General features: G+C 35.4%; 1 protein-coding gene across 3 annotated transcripts in view; it reads left to right on the top strand.

Moving 5' to 3' along the window:
• Pibf1 (progesterone immunomodulatory binding factor 1) overlaps positions 1–22860 on the top strand; it is a 245520-nt gene that overhangs the window by 57655 nt on the left and 165005 nt on the right. For 2 of the 3 annotated variants that reach the window (XM_004626308.2, XM_023709662.1), the window contains exon 10: positions 2875–2973. The exons of the other annotated variant lie outside the window; for it this stretch is intronic. In XM_004626308.2, coding sequence (XP_004626365.1) covers positions 2875–2973 — 99 coding nt within the window. The remainder of the gene's footprint in view (positions 1–2874; positions 2974–22860) is intronic. 3 annotated transcript variants of the gene reach the window in all.

The raw sequence follows: 22860 nt of genomic DNA, 5'->3' as shown, positions 1-22860 counted from the left end.
CTGATGAGGAGAGTGGCTCTACACAGGAACCTTGCCCATAAGTGTCTAACAGAAGGCTTGTTAATAGAAGCCTTAGCCTCTAGAATTTTCCTCTGTTAATTTTTGGTTTTTCCTTCTACATTGAAGAAATATTTTCCTTCATTCTCTTATCTATCTTACTCCAGTTAAAAATAATAAACTTCTCTTTTGACCTTAGAATTTTGTTTATGCCTTTACATAGCACTTACATTTAGCAGGATGGATAGATTGTGGCTTGATGCATGTATTAGTACCCTCTAAGCATAAGTCTTCTTACAAGCTATAATATTAGCTTGCTCTGTTGGTTTTATTTCATTTCCCTGTAGCGTGGTCTAATTTTCAGGGCTGCTACTAGGAAAAACATCTAGGGACTGAAGCTTCTGTACCTTCCAACTAAGTATTCATGTTTAATTAGTACTGAAAATATGATTTACTTATACTTCTGTTACTGAAATAACATAAAATAGTGTGACTATGTTTGAGAAATACATTAAAACCTGTTTGTGGTGATTTACTATTTAAAATATCTAGGTCATCCAGGAGTGAAAAATATATAAATGTTCAATGTTTTGAGAACGTTACTGTCTCCAAAATCAATTTTTCATGATTTATTTGTTTTGATAATAGAATATTTCTGCAGATCATTGCAATCAGGATGACTTCAGAAAATAGCAAAATGGCATAACTACTTTAAAATACATTTCCACTTAGATAATAAATACAAAATTTTAAAACTGCACAAGTAATTTATCTTTTTAATTACCTTGCTCCCATTGTTTGGTGTTTTGTTTTGTTTTTCTAACATGCAAACTCTTTTATTTGAATCTCTAATGAATGACATGTTTAAATTTTAAATTTGTTAACATTGCCATGTAAAAGACATTAAGGGCCGGCCAGATAACTCAGCAGACTAAAACGCCTGCTTCGGCTGAGCACAGCTGCTGGGGTTTAGTCCCTGGTGTGCCGTGTTGGTCCCACCCCCAGGGCATGCTGAGATGGTGGTTGAGACTGGGTATGGTGGCGCCTGCCTATAATCTCAGCACTTGGGAGGTTGAAGATAGGAGAATCACTGTAAGTCCAGTCTACGTAGTGAGACCCTGTAGATCCTGTCCTAAAAAAAAAAAAAAAAAAAAAAAAAAAAAAAAAAAGACATTAGACACTAGCATACCAAAGTATGACCACTAAGGATTTCAAGCCGGTATTTACCAGATTTATACAAATCCCATGAACTTTCAAAACCCTACTTTTTGAATACTGAGAGCCGAATTCTCTTCTCCTCTCTAGTTCCTTTTGGAGATAGGGAGATGTGAAGCAGTCAGCATGGTTTGAAGTGAGGCATAGCTGGTTTCAAACTGTGGCCCTGTAAACCTGGCTCATATGACTTGAAGCTGAATGTCAGTTTACTGAGTGGAAATAGGTTAGAAAATATGACAGATGGGTTGAAAGGAGGGTAGGGAAATGGGAAAAAAAGAATCAAGTTATATTGTGTACAGGTACAAATTCTCTATGATGAATGTGATCATTATGTGTATCTAAAATGTACCGATAAAATCTGATTGAAGAAAAAAAATACAACAAGGGATTTGTAGGGATTAAATGAACCACTTACGTTATACTTTCTATTTATGTGTATTAGGAAAAGAGTTTTTTAAAACTGATTCTGAAAGAAGCTTACTGTTGATAATCTTTTAATTCAGAGTTCCATCCTTATTAAAACACACATAGAGAGACTGGGCATGGTGGTGCTTGCTTGTAATCCCAGCTCTTAGGAGGCTATAAGCAGGTGGATCACTGTGTGTCCAGTCTAGTAGTGAAACCCTGAACACCCTGTAGACACTTCCCTAAATACAAAAGAAAACAAACAAAAAAAAAAAAAAAACATAGATTTTGATCTTTGAAGGCTTATGTCTGGCTGAATAACCTACTAATTGTTGTTGTTACCTTTCATTTTGGGGGACGTTTTAACTATCACTAAATGCAATTTTTTAAGCGTCAGTTGCAGTTTCTGATGTCATCATCCCTGTAAGCAGATGACCTCATCTAATACCCTGGCATCATATTCTTTAATCCCTATGTGAACACTGATTCATCTCAGTTCAGCTTCACATAACCATTCTAAGGGTCCTATCCTGTTTTTTCATCAACTAAAATTGTGCCACAATGTACTGTTCTGTCTCTAAATCTCCGTTCTCCAACAGCAATCTCTATAGTTTTCCATCTTATACATGCAACTACCAACACTTAATCTGTCATCTCATTGGGACCTACAATCCTTGTCCTTTCTACTTTCCCTTAGTGTATCAGCCTTTCTGTGTTCTTCTTTTATTTCTTTCACTACAACTTAGATTCCAAGGTCCATTGTTTCAGCTGCTCTCTTGCCTGTAACCTAGACTTCATTCTTTGTATTTCTTTGATCTTAATTAACATAGCTTTCACTTAAAATATTTTATAAAACACTCGCTAAAACCTGAGTTTGTGTGTGGATGTAAGTAATTACACCTACCTCAATGAATTATGACAAGGAGTAAGTGAGCTAAAATACAGTGTTTAGATGGCCCTCTGATCTACGTGGAAAATGTTACAGAGAAACATTTCAACCTGTAGGTTTTCATTGTCAATGAAAAATAAAATTTTAATGTCCAATCCAGTTCTGACATTTATTAGTTGCATACTGCTCAAGATCCTTACCACGCTAGGCAGATTCATGTAGTATATACATATAAACATACCTCACATTACCAACCTCTAGTGGTCCTTAAGATTGTCATCTAGTCCATCTTTGAGCTTCCAGATTTATGAATCTTTGAAAACATACACTTATGTATTTGAAGTAAATGAAATGTTTGTGAATTTCAGAAATCTCCGAGAAGCAAGGGATAATGCTTTGGCTGAAAAGGACCGAGCAGTGATGGCAGAAAAGGATGCTTTGGAAAAACATGATCAGCTCTTAGACAGGTAAGCATCCTGCAAATGGAAATGTTAAAACTTCAGTTTCTGTTCCTATTACTTTTTCTTTCTTTCTTTTTTGTATTTAGGACAGGGCCTATAGGGTCTCACTGCGTAGATCGGACTCTAGTAATCCTCCTGTTCACAGCCTCCCTAGTGCTAGGATTACAGGCAGACACCACCATTCCCAGTCTCAATCCCTGTCTCAGTGCGTCCCCAGGGGTGGAGCCGGCTAGCAGGCCCAGGAATCAAACTCCCAGCCCTTGTGTCTGCCTAAGTAGGTGCTTTAGTCTGCTGAGCTATTTGGCTGGCCCTAGAAAAGGTATTTCAACAGAAATAATTAAATTAATTATTTAATTCTTTATTGAGACAGGGTCTCTCTGTGCAATTCAGCCGCCTTGAACTCACTTTGTAGCCCAGGCTGGTCTCGAACTCGTAACAATTCTACCATGTCAGCCTCTTGAGTGCTGGGATTACAGGTGTGTGCCATCACCCCTGGCTATAATTTTAATTTTAACTATAACATGCATTATTTTTGTAATATATAGTTCTTACATATTGAAACATGATATTAAACATTTCAATCACTCCAGAGTTCCCTTATACCTATTTCAGCCTGTCCCATCCAGTACCCCCAAGAGGCAACCATGTTTTGACTTTTGTCACCATAGTTCGATTTTGTTCTCCTTAAACTATGGTATGTCCTTTTTTATGTGTAGCCTCTTTGAGTGAACATTACGTTCACTGATTTTGTTCCTATTTCAGTAATTCCTTCATTATTATACTCCACCTTGTTATATTCACTTGTAGATGGAGTGCAGTTGTTCGCTGATTTTAGTTACCATAAGTAAAGCTGCTGTGTACATTTGTGCACAGGCTATTTGTGAGCATATTTCTGTTTCTCTTGGGTAAATACTAGAAGTAGAGTTGCTAACCATAGAGAGAAAATAGTTTTACTTTAGAAAAGCCACACAGCTTAATTCCAAAGTTGTTGTACATTTCCCAGTTCATTTTTCAAAATCTGTATTTTAATTGTGTTTGTTTAAAAAAATTAATTATATTTGTTGTAGGGAAGACAAGAAAAAGAATGATTTATCTTTGACTGCATAAAGAGATGTTTCTTTTTAATGGGCTTATTAAAAGGAGTATCACTGATGAGTATTAACTATCATAACCTTATTGAACACTAAGTTTTCTGTTTCTTCTTCTTTTAAGAGTAGGAAGAATTTATTGGGATTAAAAAAAAAACTTCCGGGCTGGGGAGATAGCTCAGCAGCCTGAGCACCTACCTGGCAAGTGCAAGGTCTTGAGTTCGATCCCCTGTACCAAAAATAAAATCTTCTGTCTTAGAGGAACAGATGAGAGCCCAGAAAGTGAGTTGCCCAACAGCCCCACTTCTTAAAGGTGTTTTATTGAGCATGAGGTGAGGCAGACTTAAGATGTCACAGGGCTATAGCCAATCAGTAAGATTAGACGTATAGTCACTTAAGTAATATTGATCCAGTGGCAAATCATAGGATGGGTGTGAGCTGAGACAAAACTATTATCAGCCAATAAGTATACGACAAGTATAGTCGCTAGAGTAATATTGATTAAATGGTGATCCAATGGGAAAACAAATCATGTGGCAGTCACACCTGCGATGAACAAGGACTTGCCCTGGAAGGGGTAGGATAAGGAGGTTTGGTCCTCCACCCCAAGATGATCGATGCCTACTTAGAATATCTTCCATTAGTTGAGCCTTAAATTTTAAATGCTTTGACTGCTGGCAAGGTCAAAAATATCTGCCTGTTTCTCTTTTCAGTTTTTATTTCTTATTGGTACACATTTGGAGGGTTTTTAAAATTTTGAAATAATTTCATATAGAAAAGTTGCTAAAATAGTGCAGCCTCCATATATATTTTTGACAAACTAATAAACTTTTGAAATTAAGAATTAAGCTTAGTGGTTTTTATTTTTGTTGTTGTTTTGTGGTTTGTGTGTGTGGTTTTTTTTTTGTTTTTGGTTTTTGGTTTTTTTTTTGAGACAGGATCTGACTGTGTAATTCAAACTGACCTGGAGCTCACTCTGCAGCCCAGACTGGGCCCAGACTCTTGGTGATCCTTCTGCTAGGGCCTCCCAATTGCTGGAATTATAGGCAGTACTTGCTACCATGCACAGCAATAGTTCATTTTTACTGATAAATGAAGACCTGACAATTAATTTGTGATTGGAGATAGGGTCTCCCTACATTGCCCAGGCTGAGTTAAACTCTTGGTTCAAATGATCTTTCTGACTCAACCTCCCAAGTGGCTGGGAGGTATATACCACTGTGCCCAGCTTCTAATATTTTATTTAAGCAATATATACATTGAAATTTTGGGCTCCAGGTGTAACTCAGTAGAAGAGGCCTGATCTGCTATGCATGAGACCCTGAGTTTAATCCCCAGCCCTGCCCCAAAGCAAACTTAAAACACAAAACTCACATATTTAACTAATTTGGTATAAAATAAGAATGACAAATTGTATGACAGATTGAATATCTAATAAATCTTTTCAGATGTAATTAATGACCTGAATGAATTTTATGAAATAGATGTGAGAATGTACACTTAGATTCAGAAACCTACAGTGGCATGATAGGCTTAGAAGGGAACTGTGAAAATGACTTGGAGGTTTCGGATATGGAGATCTCATCCTACAGCAATAGAATTAGAATGTAGTTGGTTATTATCTTACCCGTAGTACTGTGCCGAAATCCTGGAACCCAAGTGTCAAACTAGAAAGCCTTCAGGGAAAGTGATCTAATCTATGTAAAGATTTAGTGCTATCTTCTTATGCTAGGCTGTAACGCCACACAGATACTGGGAAGGTTCACACACGAAGGAGCTCATTCTCTGGCTTGGTAACACTTAAAATAGTAGCATTAGGACAAAACTTACAAGAAATAAAGAAATTTTTTTCAGCATGTCTTTTCAAAAGGCTTTAGCATCTAATATATTCCCTGTCAGTACAAGTGTTCAGCTGTCCAGTCAGGACGTGCTTATGTGGATTGAAGCATGAAATGGGTAGTGTAATGAGTTCTAAGCCCTTTTTTGCTTGACAGACATGCCAACTCCTTTTTGCTCCTCTGAGCCCCGGGGTGGCCTAACTCAGAGGGCCTTTGGGTCTTGAGTGGCTTCCAAGTCCTGCAGTGATTTTTTCTAAGTGCTGGGATTGCAGGGATGAACCACCCTGCTTACCTTGGAGAGGTTTCTTAACCTGATGTGATCAGTGACGCAGCAGCAGCTTAGAAAAGTTGATACGCTGGTCAAATTCCATGAAAAAAAAAAAAGAATGATGAACCCAAGCTAATTTTGAGTGTTCATTTAAAAGCTCTTTTCATTCCTTTACATGTATTTTTTTCTTCAAAACAAAAAATAGATCAGTGGTAGAATGCATCGTTAAAGTCTGTAAAGCTCTGAATTCAAGCACTAGCAGGGTAAGTGCAGTCAATCAATGATATGACATATATGCATGTATGTGTGCATATGTTTGTATATATGTGTGTATATATGTACATATACAGTCTTTAATTCATTGAAATTATTTTGAGTATAGATTGCCTATATATTTGGACTATTTTTAGAATATAATGTATATTTTTTGTTTAACAACCCAAGGAAAAATATTTTTGTGTTAAAAGATTAAAGAGTTCTTAGTATTTAAATATGTAATTCTGGTTTCCTTTGTATCAAAATCAGAATAAACAAATGCATTTTAATCTTTACATGGAATACAGTTTCCAAGACTGGGCGTCGTGGCACACACCTATAATCCCAGCTCTTGGGAGGCTGTGAACAGGCAGATCACCATGAGTCTGATCTAGTAGTGAGACCCTGAACACCCTGTAGACCCTTCCCTAAAAATATACCAAAAAAAACCAAAAAAGGTCAGAATACAATTTCCATAAATTGCATTTAAGTAAATCTGACCTACCTATACACAATTTTTTGATCAGGCATAATTGGCTTCATCTTTTTCTTTTACATAAGCAGTGTTTTATTAATGAAATACTTTATGGTACTTTTATAAGGAGAAGTATAAAGAAGCAATATGCCATTTTTAAACTTAAAGAAAAAGGGTTTTTTACTCAATGACTTTAGTTTTCTACAAAGGAAGGGCCTTTCTTAGGCATAGAAGACCTACCTATGTCCCATATCCTCACTCAGCCTTTTCTCTACTACTAAGTAAATACTGCCCAGCTTTCATGAACATGAGCAGAACAGTATCTCATGTTCTGGTGTTTGAATTGCTGTATATACCTTATAGATTGCCCTAGGGAGAAAATTTGAAACTCAACCAGTACAAGAGCTAGAATAAGTTAAGTACACCATTATATTTAAGGGCTCCTACTTGAATCTACAATTCATTTCTTATCTCTTTTTTTATTTTCTTTCAGTAATGAAAATTGCACACAAAAACTATACCCCCCAGTCCTTTTAAAACTGTAATTTGAGACACAGTATCACTAAGTAGGCCCAGGCTGGATTGGAATTTGCAAACCTGCTTAAGCTCACAAGGAGCTGGGATTGCAGCATACACCAGAATTAATTTTAATTGTAGTTTTTAGTTGTAGCTTTCATATATATTCTGTGTTTTGGCATATATTTTGAAATAAATGTCAGTTTATAAATATTTTGAGTGAATATTATTTGAAATTATATTTTCATTATCCACAACTTATTTAATAATGGCAGGATTTTACCTTCACCTTTTGCTAGTGAAGACAAGTAAGAATTTAGGGTAGTAGGTGAGTAGAGTGCTTTTCATGTGCGCTGAGGTGGTTTAGTAGTTGGTGAAGAAACTAGCTACCCTAAATTTCTACTTTTGCTTTATCGCCAAAGGAGAATAATCTCAATGTGCTTCTATTCTGCTTTTCATCTACTTTAATCTGCTGTTATGTTTTTCAGTAGACAAGGAAATGTTTGTGTGATTTAAACTTAGTGGGTTAAAGAATTTTGACATTTGAAATTAAAGCTATAATATCCAAGTGTTTTGCTTAATAAAAATGCATTAATTTTATTCATGTTATTACTAGTCTTCATGTAATACAAAATAATTCATATTATTTGTTTTCAATGGAGAAAATTAAAATTTTCAATCCTTAGTGTTACTTTTTGGTCATCTTTCTTTATGAAATGCAGAATATACATTCATACATTTCAAAGGAAAAATTTTAATGTTTGAATTTTTTTTAATTGTAGAAAAGTTATTTTTTAAATAATTTCATTGAGAAACAAATAGCAATGGAACAGTTTCAAAACCGGTTAGTAGGAGAGTTTCAATAATTAATACACTGCATATTGTTATCTTCTTAGTGGTTATTCATAGTACAAGATGCTGACATGATATCCTGTCCAAATACTATTAGTATAAATCTTTCTTCTCATTGAATTAAGAGAAAGTAGCTGTTTATCTATCCTATTTTGTATATACAGATACAAAATGGTCCTTCATTTGTATCCCCTTTTTTGTTTACTTTTATCAGAAAAGGGTATTCCATTGTCATTTAAATATTGTAGATGTGTGAATTGAGCAAAATATTCCAGTATATTCCAGTAGTCCATAATAGTAGTGGGTCATCCACAGGACTGGCAAGATTAGAAGTTGTTCACCTGAGCCCTTTACAGCCCAGCATACCAACATGGCTTCACCCCTTATACCTCGTTTTTTTAACCTTTCTGCTGGATGGTTAAGACCAAGATAAAGCAAGACCTATATAACGTGAAATATAACTTTTGTATCTGATAAGGTCAGTCAAGTCCCCTCAGGTTTTATCCTGAAACCCTGTACCGTACTTTGTAGATCCTCTCAGTGTCAGCTGTGTTGATGAGTCATGGCCATTGCTTGGCCAATTTGCTCTCTGTGAAATCCTGAGAGAATGTTTTCTTTCCATATGACTCTCCTTGGGCACATTCTACATCGTTGTTCACTTTCCTTTGTGGCCCCATAATCTCCTTGATCAGAAAATTAGGGATACAACTGAGTTACATGATGTTACAGTGTAGGTTTTCCTATGTCCTGAGTCTTCATTGACCTTGAAGGGCTAGGGCCAAAATGTTGGCTTTCCTTTCAGCCCTTCTTCTTCACTAATTTTGGTCTGCAAACTTAGGTTGTTAACCCTCCAGAAGAGAAGCTTATTGTTATTACCATACAACCTAGGCTGTTAAACTTAACCTCACTATCTGTCTGAATATCAAACATCTTAGGCATAACATGGAACAGGTATTTTCCATCAAGTATTGATATGTTTAACTCTAAGTCCCTACAGAATATGAAGAAAAAAATTTAAAAAATAAAAAAAATTAAAAATATGAATAAATAATTGCATGTGAAAAGTTGTTATTTTATAAAATACCCTAATAGGTCACTCTAAAGAGTTTCTCATAAGCTTAACAGCCTAAGTTGTTTGATAATAACAATAAGCTTGTCTTCTGGATGGTTAACAACCTAAGTTTGCAGACCAAAATTAGAGAAAAAGAAAGGCTGCAAGGAAAGCCAACATTTTGACCCTAACCTTCTAAGGTCAACTAAGACTCAGGACATATGAGAACTTGTACTGTAACGTCATGTAACTCGGTAGTGTCCCAAATTTCCTGATCAAGGAGATTATGGGGCCAAAGAAGAAAGTGATCGATGATGTAGAGTATGCCTAAGGAGAGTCACATGGAGAGAAAACATTCTCTCAGGCTTTCACAGAGAGCACATTGGCCAAGCAAGGGCCGTGACTCATCCACATGACTGACACTGACAAAGGTTCTACAATCTGAGGTACAGGATCTCAAGATAAATCCTGAGGGGATTTCACTGACCTTACCAGACCCAAAAGCTACAACTCTTGCTGCATAGGTCCTGTTTTACCTTGGTCTTAACCATCCAGTAGAAAAGTGTGAAGATGAAATATAGGAAGGAAAGCCATGCTGTTATGTTGAGCTGTGGGGGACTGAGGTCAACAATTTCTGACATTGGCAGTTAAACAGAAGACTCAATGCTATTATGGGCTACTGGACTCTTTTAGAATATTTTACTGAGTTTACACACCTATAATATTCAAATAATGGAACTTAACAAAAAAAGGGTATACAGATGAATGTCCATTTTGTGTCTGTGTATTCAAAGTGGTTAGGATAGATATATAGTTAGCTTCTGTTAATGAGTAGAATGATTTGTTCTAGTGGTGTTTGTAAATAGGATATCAAGTCCGCATCTTGTACAGCAATTAACCACTAAGAAGAATGTATGCAGTGTGTTAGTTATTGAAACTGTCCTAGCGATTTGATTTGAAACTGTCTCATTGCTATTTGTTTATCAATAAAATTATGAAAAAAAAGAAAAAAAATATTTAAATGAAGATGGAATATCCTTCTCTGACAAAACTAAACAAAAAAGGGGATAAAAATGAACAACCATTTTGCATCTGTATATTCAAAATAGGATAGATATAGAGCTACATTCTCTTAATCCAGTAAATAGAAAGGTTTGTTCTAATAGTGTTTGTAAACAGGATATCATGCGTACATATTGTACAATGAATAACCACTAAGACAACAATATACAATGTATTAATTATTGAAACTGTCGTACTTTTCAGATTTGAAACTGTCTTATTGCTATTTGTTTCTCAATAAAATTATGGAAAAAAAAGTTTCTCAGAATTTACAGGATTTATCTGTGTTAACTTGATGTGTTGCATTCCTCAGTATTTTCTCTTAAGTTTGGTTTTGTTTATAATGAGATGGTCAAGCTCCATGTTTTTCTAAGGTTTTCCTTTAACTGTTGTTCCATTTGACATGTATTCATTTGGTTAGATGTGTATGTCAAGCTGGATATATTATGAAAATATTTACTTAACAGGAAAATTACTGATGGATGTGTTTTAAACTTAAAATTCTATTTTATAGAACAGTAAATCCTTATAAATAAATACTGTAATACTCTGCATATTTTTGTTGCATCAGTAGATTAGTGTAGAAAATACTGTTTCCATATTGTTTGGCATAAACTCAATCCTGAATAACCGAATGCCTATCTTTTTCAAGGGAGAAATTCACTTTTTTGCCTATAAAATCAAGTCTATGAGCAGTTGATCTTGGCCTGTACTTTTTTACCTTCTTATTCCAGAGAATTTTACATGTACATTAAAATTTTAAAGAGTATCACTCACAATTCTCGTCTTTTATCCCAGGTTCACTCCTTTTTAACAGTTTGTTACATTTATCATTCTTTTTAGTATTTTCTTATTTTATAAAAATGAATAACATTTTGGGCCGGGGAGATGGCTCAGTGGAATAAGCGCAAGGGCCCAAGTTCAATCCCCAGTTCTGCAAAAAAAGAATAAAATTTTATATTAAAACAATGAGAATAATAATAATACACTGTTAGAGTATTGTTAAAGTACAAGACACAAAGCAAAGAGATTCTTAGAAAAAAAGTAATAATATGAAACATTTATTTCAATGGATAAAGATAAAATAGTATTTTCAATGAAATGAATTATCATTGGCCGGGGAGATGACTCAGTGGAATAAGTGCTTCCCTGAAATAAATTAGCATATAGATGAAAATATTTGTGAAACAATGAAATGTGTAATTTGGAGAAATATTTCTGCTTCTCCCTATTTCCTGTTTATGTCTTTTTTGTATGTATGTGTATAATGTAAGAGAAACGATGCTGTATTTGAGATTGTGTGTTTTATTTTTGTTATACCCTCTTTTACACTCCCTTATTTTTTTTCTTCCTCCCTGCGCACACACACACACTTTTTCTAAATAATTTTAAGAATCTGTTGATTACATCATGTGCCTTTACTACTTCTCAGTGTATTTCTTAAATACAGAAATATTCTTGTATAACTACTATATCTTTCAAGCTCAAGATATCCTTGATGCAATACTTAAAACCATTTTTATTAGTTATCTCAACAATGTCCTTTTATAAACAATTTTTTTCTGCCCTGGGATTCAGTCTAGAATCATATGTCTTATTATTTATCATGCCTCTTCAGTCTTTAACCTAGAACAGGTTTTTACTTTCTCTTTTTCTCTTGGCAATCAGCCTTTTTTTCCCCCTTCTAATTTTATGTTTATCCTTTGGGGATCATACCTTCTGCTTAACTTCAAGTCATATGGGAGCATATGACCAAGTGTTCAAAAATTCAAGCTACATTTTTATTCTTATCTTGTAAACTGAGATTTTTATCCACATCCCTAGAATTTTTGTCAAAATGCTTTACTAGAGCTTGAAGCTCAATATTTCTGGAGCATCCTCCTATGTTCATCTTGGAAATCAAAACTTTGCTTCAGTTGACAAATCACCCCACCATTTTTAAGCCATTTGTATTTGAATCTTCAGAATACTAATCCTTTCTCTTGGCTCCTGTGTTTATAACATCAGATTTCATAGATCTCACCCTATAATATCTCCACAATCGTCCTCCCTGCTTCTACCATCATCCTAGATCATCTTCACATTGCTTTTTGACTGGTATCATGTCCTAATCAGGGATAATATCCTCTTAATTGGTTGCTTCATCTCTCTCCACTTGGTTAATCTTCTTGTTCAGACCTGTTCTTCCTCTCTTAGTTTGTATTCTGACGTCATCATTTGCCCAGACACTTGAACAAGACAATGGATGATTCACAACTACTTTTTTCCTCCTTACTTTCTTTCCTCTTTATTCAGCTATCAAATATTTTTTGATGTCTGTCATCCAACAGGTGAAGTCAAGGTGCTAAGGAAATGTATGTTCTAAGGGATACATTAGCAAATAAAGTAGACATTGCCCCGCTGAGAATTAAGGGAGACAGAAACAAACAATTACATACATAATTATTGTTATAATTATATATTTTGATGATTGCTCTGAATCAGGTTGTGTAAGGACAAATAATGACTAGGACAGGTTATACCGTGCTAGAATATCCAAGAAAGGCCTCTCTGACATTTAAACTCATGTCAAGTTAATATTAACTTCCATATATATCTAATCATTTCCCTCCTCTTAATCCTAGTTGCCAATGCTGTAGTCAAGCCTTTATTTTTTTTCCTGTCTGAACTATTATCATAGCCTCTAAAGTTACTCTCTCTTCGCTTTTAGTTAAGTCCACTTTCTTCTAGTTTCTCATTCTACAAAGGTCACTAAGAGCTCTGATTATGTCTCTCAACACAGTAGTGTCCAGGCTACCCATGCAGCTTAATATTTAAGGACATTCACAATATGTTCAGGCTTACACACTTAATCTTTCTGTAGACTGTCTCCCATGTACACTACACAAGTTGATCTTGACATTCTCTCTGAATGTTTACCTTTTTTTCTCTAACAGTGACATTTTTTCTTTTCTTGCTTGTGTATCCCATTTGTCAAGTAGGTAGATACCTCTGTGTTTAAGACTGCAATGTTCATATCATTTGTGAGACCTTAACTTCTCTTCAAAAACAGTTAAGCATCTTCTGTGGGTTTTTAAAATAGTTATTATAACTATGTGTTTACTCACAGTCCTCTCCCCGTGAAGTTTTGTGGGGTTTTTGTTTGTTTGTTTGTTTTTGTTTTTGAGGTTAGGACTCTAGTTTCCCCATCTTTCCTTATCTAATAAGCCCTCTATTCAGTGTTTTTTACTTTTTTTTTTTTTTCCCCCGCAGAACCGGGGATTGAACTCAGATCCTTGCGTTTGCCGGTCAAGCGCTTATCCTACTGAGCCATCTCCCCGGCCCCGTTACTCCATGTTTTTTAAAGGGTATTGTTTTGTTTTGTTTTTTGAGCAGGGTATCACTACGTAGCTCAGACTCATAGTGCTCCTCCTAATTTCTGCCTCCCTAGTCCTGGGATTCCTCATGTGTACCACCACACCCAGACTCCATCACTGGCTTAGTGCGTCCCATGGCCCCTGCGCTTACCTAAGCAAGCAGTTAGATCACTGAGCTATATCACCAGCCCTTTTTCAACATTTTTTGATATAACTCTCAATATCTATTAGTTTTAATCTGCTAGTGTTTACCATTTTAATTTTGACTTACAGTTTTCCATTATGAAGACAGTGTGCTGAAAAGAATACTCCAGAGTATGACTCTTCCTCATTTTCCTACCCCGAAGGTTCTCAAATCTAGATGATTTTCTCACTTGGAGATTTTTTGTGATGATTGGTTTATTTGGAGAAGTGAGCTGCTTCTCCAAATGCTAGTGATACCCAAATATGCTAAGGTTTGAAAGAACTTTAGGATGTGATCACAGGGAAAAGATTGGATTTCTTGGGGAAATGGTGTCATCAGATCAAGTACCAGAGTCTAGAAACATACACATGTCCCTATTCTTTGAAATGCTGAAGAGTTGCAGAAACTATATCCCAGTAAACTTGAGTGTGACTTACCAAGAACATTCAAAAACATTTTTAACTATAGTTAGAAAAATAGTGAAAACTAGAATCCAACATACACTTAACCTTGACACACTATGGTCTAGATCTGGAATGACCCCTGGAAGTCTCTTGTGCCCAGAGATGGTGCTTTTGGAAGGTGATTGGATCGTGGAGGGCTATCATCATCAGTAGGTTGATCCTTGGGTGATCTTATAGCTAGATGTGTCACTAGGGTGCTCCTTTGGAAGGCATATCTCCCACTGGGCCCACTTCCTTGTGTCTCCTCTGAGGTGAGTAGCCCATCCCACTTCTGCTTGCAAACTCGCCAGCCATGCGTGGAATGAAACCAGAAGACGGAATAAATGTCTCTTCTTTAAACTACAAGTACTGGGAATTTTGTTCAGCAACAGGAAGGTGACTAATACAACAAAGTACTTTTTACTTTTTTTTTTGAGGTGTTTATTAGAAACTCAAGGGGAAAATAATAATTAGAGAAGAAATCCCAGTTTAAGGAAGTTATTTTGTTGAAATAAATAGCACTATAATATAAATATGAAATAACAGTATAATTAAATGATGAGTTTAAAGAAGACTCCGTAATCATTTTCAAAGACTATTGATTAGTAGTAGATGAACTTAGAAGAACATGACTAAATGATTTAAGGCTTTTTACTTGACTTTTAGGTTAAATCGAATATGTTAAGCCTTGATTTCATGGTTGTTAGTTGTTTTCAGATTTCACACTTTAAACAAACCTTCCTTCAGTGAAGTAAGCACCTTAAATCTTATACAAGGGATAATCAGTATTTGGTGGATGTTTAAAGTTTTAAAAAATTGTTACACTAAAAAATACACTGCCACTAATTCCCCTCAATATACTCCTCACTTCTCACTTCAGACACACATATCCCTCATTCTTGCCACCTTTTGAAGCAGTTTTGTAACTGCCCTTTTGTGTCTTTATGAGGTATAGTCAGAAATACAGTGAATGCTGATGCCAGCTACCTTCCAACAGAAAGGCAGGCCTGGAAAACAACACTGCATGTTGTCACACTGCTTATTTACTAGTCAGGCACCATATATTTTCTGGCTTATCCACAAAGTTAAAATGACCATGAAAGATAAACATTGAATCTATTTAGGATTTTGAATCAACCATGGTGATACAATTAAGGACAAAAGAGAACTTCTAGATCTACTTCATAAGATAGCAAGAATGATGGGATATATTTGAAGTGAGAGGAACTATTTTGAGGGGAATTAATGGAATTGTGCTTTTTACTATACTTTTAAAATTTTAAACATTGACCCATTTTTTCAGTCATTCCTCAGATATGTCATTTTGAGACAGTTCTCACTATACAGTCCAAGCTGATCTTCATTGAACTCACTGTGTAGCCCAGGCTGACTTCAAATGCCCAAAAACCCTGCCTCAGCCTCCCAGTTTCTGGGATTACAGGCATGTACAACCGTGCCTGACAAGAGATTTCTTCTATTCCTAATAATTACAAGGGAATAACTAAATTAGCTGGGTTTTCATAAAATCTTAGGCTAGGAAACTCTAAGCTGTAGTTTATGGAGGAATTTTTCTATTGCTCATACTTAATGCTAAGTTCAATTAATGGAGGACTTACAGAAATAAAGATTTTGGGGGTGGGGAGATGGCTCAGTAAAATAAGCACTTCCCTGGCAAGCACAAGGATCTGAGTTCAATCCCTGGTTCCGCAAAAAAAAAATTTGATTTTTGTAAGGGCATTTTTATGATGTTCTCCATGCTCATATAATGTGAACAAAAGTAACAAAATGAAGAAACCCTTATTTCCACTGCAAACTAAGGAAAACCCCCAAGCATACTCATAAGTTTCAAGGAATATTGGTTAGGTACAGTATAATCAGTACTAAATGAAAAGAGAATGGAGAAGTATTCTGCAACTCAGCTGAATAGTGGAGTGTGTAGAAGAAATTCTTCAGAATTCTTCTAGTGTTTTCTAAGATGGACTCTCCAAGAGATCTTGGTACAGTGATAAAGATTTAGGATCATATGTGCCCTGTCCCATAGCAGTACCCACAGTCTCCCTTTAGGCTGTCTTGAGGGCAGAATGCACACCTGGTGGGAACCTTCTTCATTCAGAGATTGGTAAGGCTGGAGATGTAGCTTAGTAGTAGTGTGCTTGCCAGCCTAGGGAAGGGCCTTGATTTGATCCTCCAGCATTACAAAAAGAAATTTAGAAAAGATTAGCAACTAATGGTTGAGAAAGGTGTCAAGAGGAGTGTAAAGAGTTAAGTAAGCTATCTTTTAATGCAAGGAGACAGCAGAGGCAGTACGGAGCTGCCAAAGATGAGAACATTTTGAGATTTTTTTTTTTTTTTTTTTTTTTTTTTTGGTGGCCTGCTGGTACAGCATGTGGTGCTGGGAATCAAAACGAGGCCCCTGCACTTGCCTAAGCATTCGCTTTAGACCACTAAGCTATCTTGCAGCCCAGTGAGAACATTTTGAAAGCTTCATTCTAATCCTAAAAGGAATTTCGATCATAGCCTGTTCACAAAACTAAGGAAATTTAAGAAGGCACAGAATTTGTTTGTTTATTTATTTATTTTTATCCCAGGGATCGAACTCAGAACCTTGTACTTGCCAGGGCTTGTACCCAGCCCTAAAACCACAAAATGTATGAAACAAGTGATGTTACAATAGAATAAGAAGGAAAAAGCTGATGATGTTGACAGAAATTAGCTAGACAGATGATATTCCAATTTAAGAAAGAATAAAAGAGAAATAGTGAAAATTGGGAGATCCAGAAAAACCTATTGGCAACTGGAACAAGGGCAACTTACAAAGCAGAAGAAAAGGAGATAAAATTACGAAAAGTTAGAGAAGAGGTAATAGGTAAACAAAATGGGGATATAAATAAAGGACAACTTTGTAGTGATATATACATATATGTGTGTGTATATATACATATATATCTGTATATAGAAAATAGGATAGATATACAGCTACTTTCTTTTAATGAGAAGAAACAATTGCACTAATAGTGTTTGGACAGGATATCATGTCTGCATCTTTTACTATGAAATAACTAGTATGAAGACAACAATATGCAATGTATTAAATTATTGTAACTGTCCTACTAACCTGTTTTGAAACTGTCTCATTGCTATTTGTGGGCCAGGGAGATGGCCCAGTAGGATAAGCGCTTCCGTGGCAAGTTCATGGGCCTGAGTTCAATCCCCGATTCTGAAAAAAAAAAATCATTCCTTCATTGCTATTTGTTTCTCAATAGAATTAATAAACAACAACAACAAAAAAAAACCCAAACCAAATAGCAAAAAATAATAATGATGATTCATTCAGTTATTATTACATCATATTTGCATTCCGTTATTCAAATTTTTTAAAGAATTTATTCTATGAAAGGCACTGCATAAAACTATAGACATGATAAAGAATAAGGAATAATTCCTTAGCAGGATAGCTCAGCAGGCCAAAGCACCTGCTTAGGCAAGGTTAGGCAAGCACAGGGACTGACTGTGGTTCGATCCCCAATTCCAATGCCTAGCTAGCCCCACCCCTAGGGCAGGCTGAGCCTGCCACTAAAAAAATTTTTTTAAATTCCTTTTCTGAAAAAAAAAAAAAAGAGAGAGAGAAAAGGTAATAGACATGGAGGCTGGACAGCATATGCACATTCAGAAAATTAGTATGCCAAGGGGAGAAAACAATGTGGAGGAATAAAAATATATGTAGAGACACAGTAGAAGAAAACTTCTGAAATGAGAAGTCTGCAGTTTAAAAATTCACACATTCTGAGGGGTGGGGAGAGGATGGGAAATAAGTTTTTAAATCTAAATGAAATTGTAGTATGAATATTAAAGAATCAGTATTAGGAGCATCTAGAGTATGTAAGACATTTACTAAGAAAAAAAATACATCTGCTTGATCTTAAGTTCTTACATAATTATATTCTATGTATGTATTGATTCAGAAATATTTATTATTGATCTTTAGTTTTGTGCTAAGCATGGTTCATAGACACCAGGCACTTAGCATTTTATTGAGATGAAACAATATCTGTGTTAATGGAACTTTTATTCTTAGGGTGTAAATCAGAAAATATACAGTAATTTTTAGATAGCCACAAGTATTTGAAAAGTATAAAACAGTGTGAATCAGGGAAACTTTTAGTCCAAGAGTTACCCTATGAGAATTCTTGAAGCATAATGTCCATATACCTAGAAATCTACTTCAGATTTTTATCTCACCATCAAGAATCAAAGAACTCATAAATCAGAAGGTTATGATTTTGCTTATAAAGCATAATCATAATTGTTAATTACAACATAAAAGATAATTTAACAGGAGTAGAAACAAAAGTACAGGATTTTAGTTGTAAGAGGTGACAATAAGGAAAGAGTATATTCGTTTATATATTTATAGTATAATATATGATTTTCTCAAGTTGTGTGAAAGAATAGTTTTACAAAAAATATATGCTTGAACATATCACTTAAAGTACTGAGTCAGACCATTAATTAACAAGCTCTGTGTTTTGCATATCACCAAAGAAGTGTAATGACCAAGCAAACTACTTGTAACAAAAGATAAACAAAAAAGCAAATAGCAAAGCAGCAAAAGACAACCAAGTGTGTCTTTTTTAACTGTTGTAAATGAGTTGCTCTTACTACCTAGGGAAAGAAATACAATTTGAGTAAAAAAAAGAAAAAAAAATGCAAATTCCACATCAATCTAGTAACCTAGTATAGTATATTTTGAAGTGACAGTATTAAAAAGACAAAAAGAATATGAAGCTTATAAAACTTTTAAAATTGTTTTAATAAACAAGTATTTTAAAATAATCCAGAATCTTTTTTTCCATAATTTTATTGATAAACAAATAGCAGTGAGACAGTTTCAAATCAAATTGGTAGGACGTTTTTAATAATTAACACATTGCATACATTCCTCCCAGTGGTTAATTTCTGTACAAGATGCAGACATGACATCCTATCTACAAACACCATTAGAATAAATCCCTCTATTCATTAAGAGAATGTAACTATATATCTATCCTAACCACTTTGAACACAGAGATACAAAATGGACATTCATCTGTATCCTCTTTTTTTGTTAAGTTCTGTTATTTGAATATTATAGGTGTGTTAACTCAGCAAAATAATCTAAAAGAGTTCAGTAGTTCATACTAGTATTGGGTCTTCTGCTTCACTGACAATGTCAGAAATTGTTGACCTGAGTCCCCCTACAGCTCAACATAACAGCATGGCTTTACTTCTTTAATCCAGAATCTTGAGAATTCTTTATGATGACAGTAGATGTACAATAAAGTATAGTCAACAGACATTATGACTGGTCTGGGGAGGTAAGGCTGTATATGCGGTGGAGTGCTTCTGTAGCATGCAGGAGACCCAAGGCTCCATCCCAAACGTGGACATGACTGAAATTTGCACAAGGGAAAATGCTGATTGTCCCACATTAGGATATTGGCTCTGCCAGACAGCTCAGTTGATACCAGCAGTGATGGTCACATGGTCTGGGGTGGGGATATATGTAGACCAAAGAGGTGCTGGCCAGATACATGTCAGTGAATCTTGTACTGTTGTTTCTATTCAGTATGCAATTAGCAAAGCAAAGAAACACAACTCACAAAACTTAAACAGCCTGAGCTCATAAACACCTTTTAATTGAATCTAACTTAAGGCCAGGGTAAACTTTTAAGTATGGATATATATTCACGTGTGTCTGGCTGGAGAACTAGCTCGGTAGTCTAAGTGTCTGCCTGGCAAGCGTAAGGACCCCAGGTTGATACGCTGTACCACATGTTGTGCCGGCCATGGTGGCACACGTCTGTAGTACCAATGCTGGGGAGGCTGAGACAGGACGATCACTATGAGTCCAAGCTGTGTAGCAAGACCCTATGCTAAGTAAATAAAAAGATGTGTGTGTGTGTGTGTGTGTGTGTGTGTGTGTGTGACTTTTGTGACCCAAAAATGTGTTGTTAATAAAACCAAAGTTTCAGATTCATTCGTCCTGCAGCGCCCCTTGAGGGGAGGATCCAAGGTCTTTTCTAAGTCTTATAATCGCCTTTAAAAATGTGCACTTTCAAGGGAAAAGGGCATGTGAGTACTACAACAGAAAAGACTGAATTATGGGCTTCTCAGTAACGTATTTGTAAATGAAGGGAAATGTATGGTTATATGTGTATATGTAAATTGTTCCTAGAAATCTGGAATCACGGTTGTTCTTCATGCCTTTGATCTGAGCCCACAGGAGTGCAGAGTATGCGCGCGTATGTACTGGGTTAGGTAGCCTTCCTCACAGGCAGCTCTGCTGCTGCAGGGTGGGGCTCATAGATGTGCGTTTGATAAATTACATCCAAAAAAGATGCATGAAGCTTTGCAATGCTATCTAAATCAGGTCCTAAAGCGTAAAGTTAAAGGTATTTTCCATGATTATTTTAAAATATGGTATTTACTGGAAGGAAAGTCCAGAGAATCACCACAGATGAAGTGTGAGTGTATTTCTCCCACTTGTAAATGAGCTCTTATTTCCTACAGTGTGTATTCTCATCCATCATGAGTCATTTTCAGCATGTTTCAATTTAATTCCTAATACATTTTTAAACTTGGCAGGCATATTCAGATGAACATTACTTCCAATTTTAGAGACTGCTTCTAAATTATATTTCACTCTTGCAGTCATCATGAAACGTTCTTTCAGTGAAAAGAAAGCCAGATTGAATAGATGGAAATGTATGTTTTGGAAAAGCAAAAAAAAAAAAAAAAGTTACTACTCTTAAATTTTATTACTACAGAAGCCCTGTTAAAATTATCTGTAAAACTTGTAGTTGTAAGGTTCTTCTAATGATAGAAGATACATAAAGGAAGAAGACAATATAATTTATCGTGGATAATGTTAAGCGTAATAACTCTTTGCCTAGCACTCTTCAAGTGTTCTAGATGCATTAATTTTGTAATGCCCACATAATAGGTGCATAGTTTATTTTTTATAAACCATTCAGGGTTTGTTTAGATTGCAAAACAGAGCCTTGACAGTTCTGGACTTTGAGCTACATGTTTGCAAAGCTAATGACTATGTGAAGTATTATATATATTTCCTTCTCTCAGTACATGATTACCATTTATAAATTTGTACAATCCGGTAACTCTTCTGACAGACTTTATTTGGCCAGCCTATCAACTATGACTTTTTAAGTATTTGGTTTTATTACTGAGACTTTCACACTGTTCATTATTATTTTTAACCCTTAAAAGTTCATAAAACTACATGTGGTGGTGCATGCCTACAACCCCAGCTCTTGGGAGGCCTAGGCAGGAGGATCACCATGAGTTCAAAGCCAGCCTGAACTACATAGGGAGACCCTGTCTTTAAAAAAAAAAAAAAAATAGTACCAGGGACATAGCTCAGTGGCACAGCACCTGCCTGGCAAGTGCAAGGTCCTAAGTTTGATTCCTGGTACCAAAAAAAAGTTCAAAAAGTTTAGAATTTTTATAAAAACTTAGATCATTAAAAACATTCTACTTGTTTTTCAAGTGATGAAACAAATCTGAAGAGGTTATATGACTTCTTTTGAGTTGTACTGTTATTGAAAGCAGAACTGTCTCTTCATTTACGTTCCAGTTTTCAATTATGTCATACTTATGGAAACAACATATGAAGCAAACCATTATGATGTTGCACATCAATAAGTACATTTTTGTTCCCAAATATACCTATTAAAAGCAACAAACTTGAAAAGTTTAATTAGCAGCAGTTACCATAATAAACCACCACACTTGGTGGCTTACAGGAACAAAAATGTTTTGTCTTAGAGTTCTGCAGGTCACATGTCTGATTGAAGATTGCTGGTGTGGCTCCCTCCTGTGAAGACCATGGGGCAAGGCAATCCTCTTACCTCTGTGGTTTCCAGGGTCCCTCTGGCTTATAGCCACACCTGGACACAGTGTCTGCCTTTGTCTTCTCATGGTCTTCTCCACTTCTCTTAGAAGATGATTTGGTTACAGCATGGAACCTAGTTACTTCTGCAAAATCCCTTTTCCCTTGTAAAGCAGTATTCACACATGTTCTGGGATAGAGCATGGCCAGTCCTCTGGTAAACCGCAGTTCAACTCTCACACTTCTTTAGTCAAGTTGTATTTGTTTGGGTCCTTCAATTGGAGTAGTATTTTATTTTTAAATTACTCAACCAAAATTTTATTTTTTTTAATTGTACTTTATTTTGAAGAGTAAAAACAAACAGAAACAAAGAAACAGGTGACATATAACAATACATATGTTACAGATTTTCAAAATAAGAATAGAAAATTAACAATGGTTATTATATTTTAAATATTACCTATTTTTGTCATCATATCTGTTGCTCTGATTAACAAATATAGCTATGCAAAATTGGACAAATAATTGAATATTAACACTTGCTTTTAACAAACCTTAATTTTTTTTTCAAAGTTTTATTGATAAAAAGATAGCAATGAGACAGTTTCAAATCTAAT

This window comes from Octodon degus, unplaced genomic scaffold (assembly GCF_000260255.1).
Source record: "Octodon degus isolate 3935 unplaced genomic scaffold, OctDeg1.0 scaffold00013, whole genome shotgun sequence".
In the NCBI taxonomy this organism is placed as follows: domain Eukaryota; kingdom Metazoa; phylum Chordata; class Mammalia; order Rodentia; family Octodontidae; genus Octodon; species Octodon degus.
This window is presented reverse-complemented; position numbering and strand designations above follow the sequence as displayed.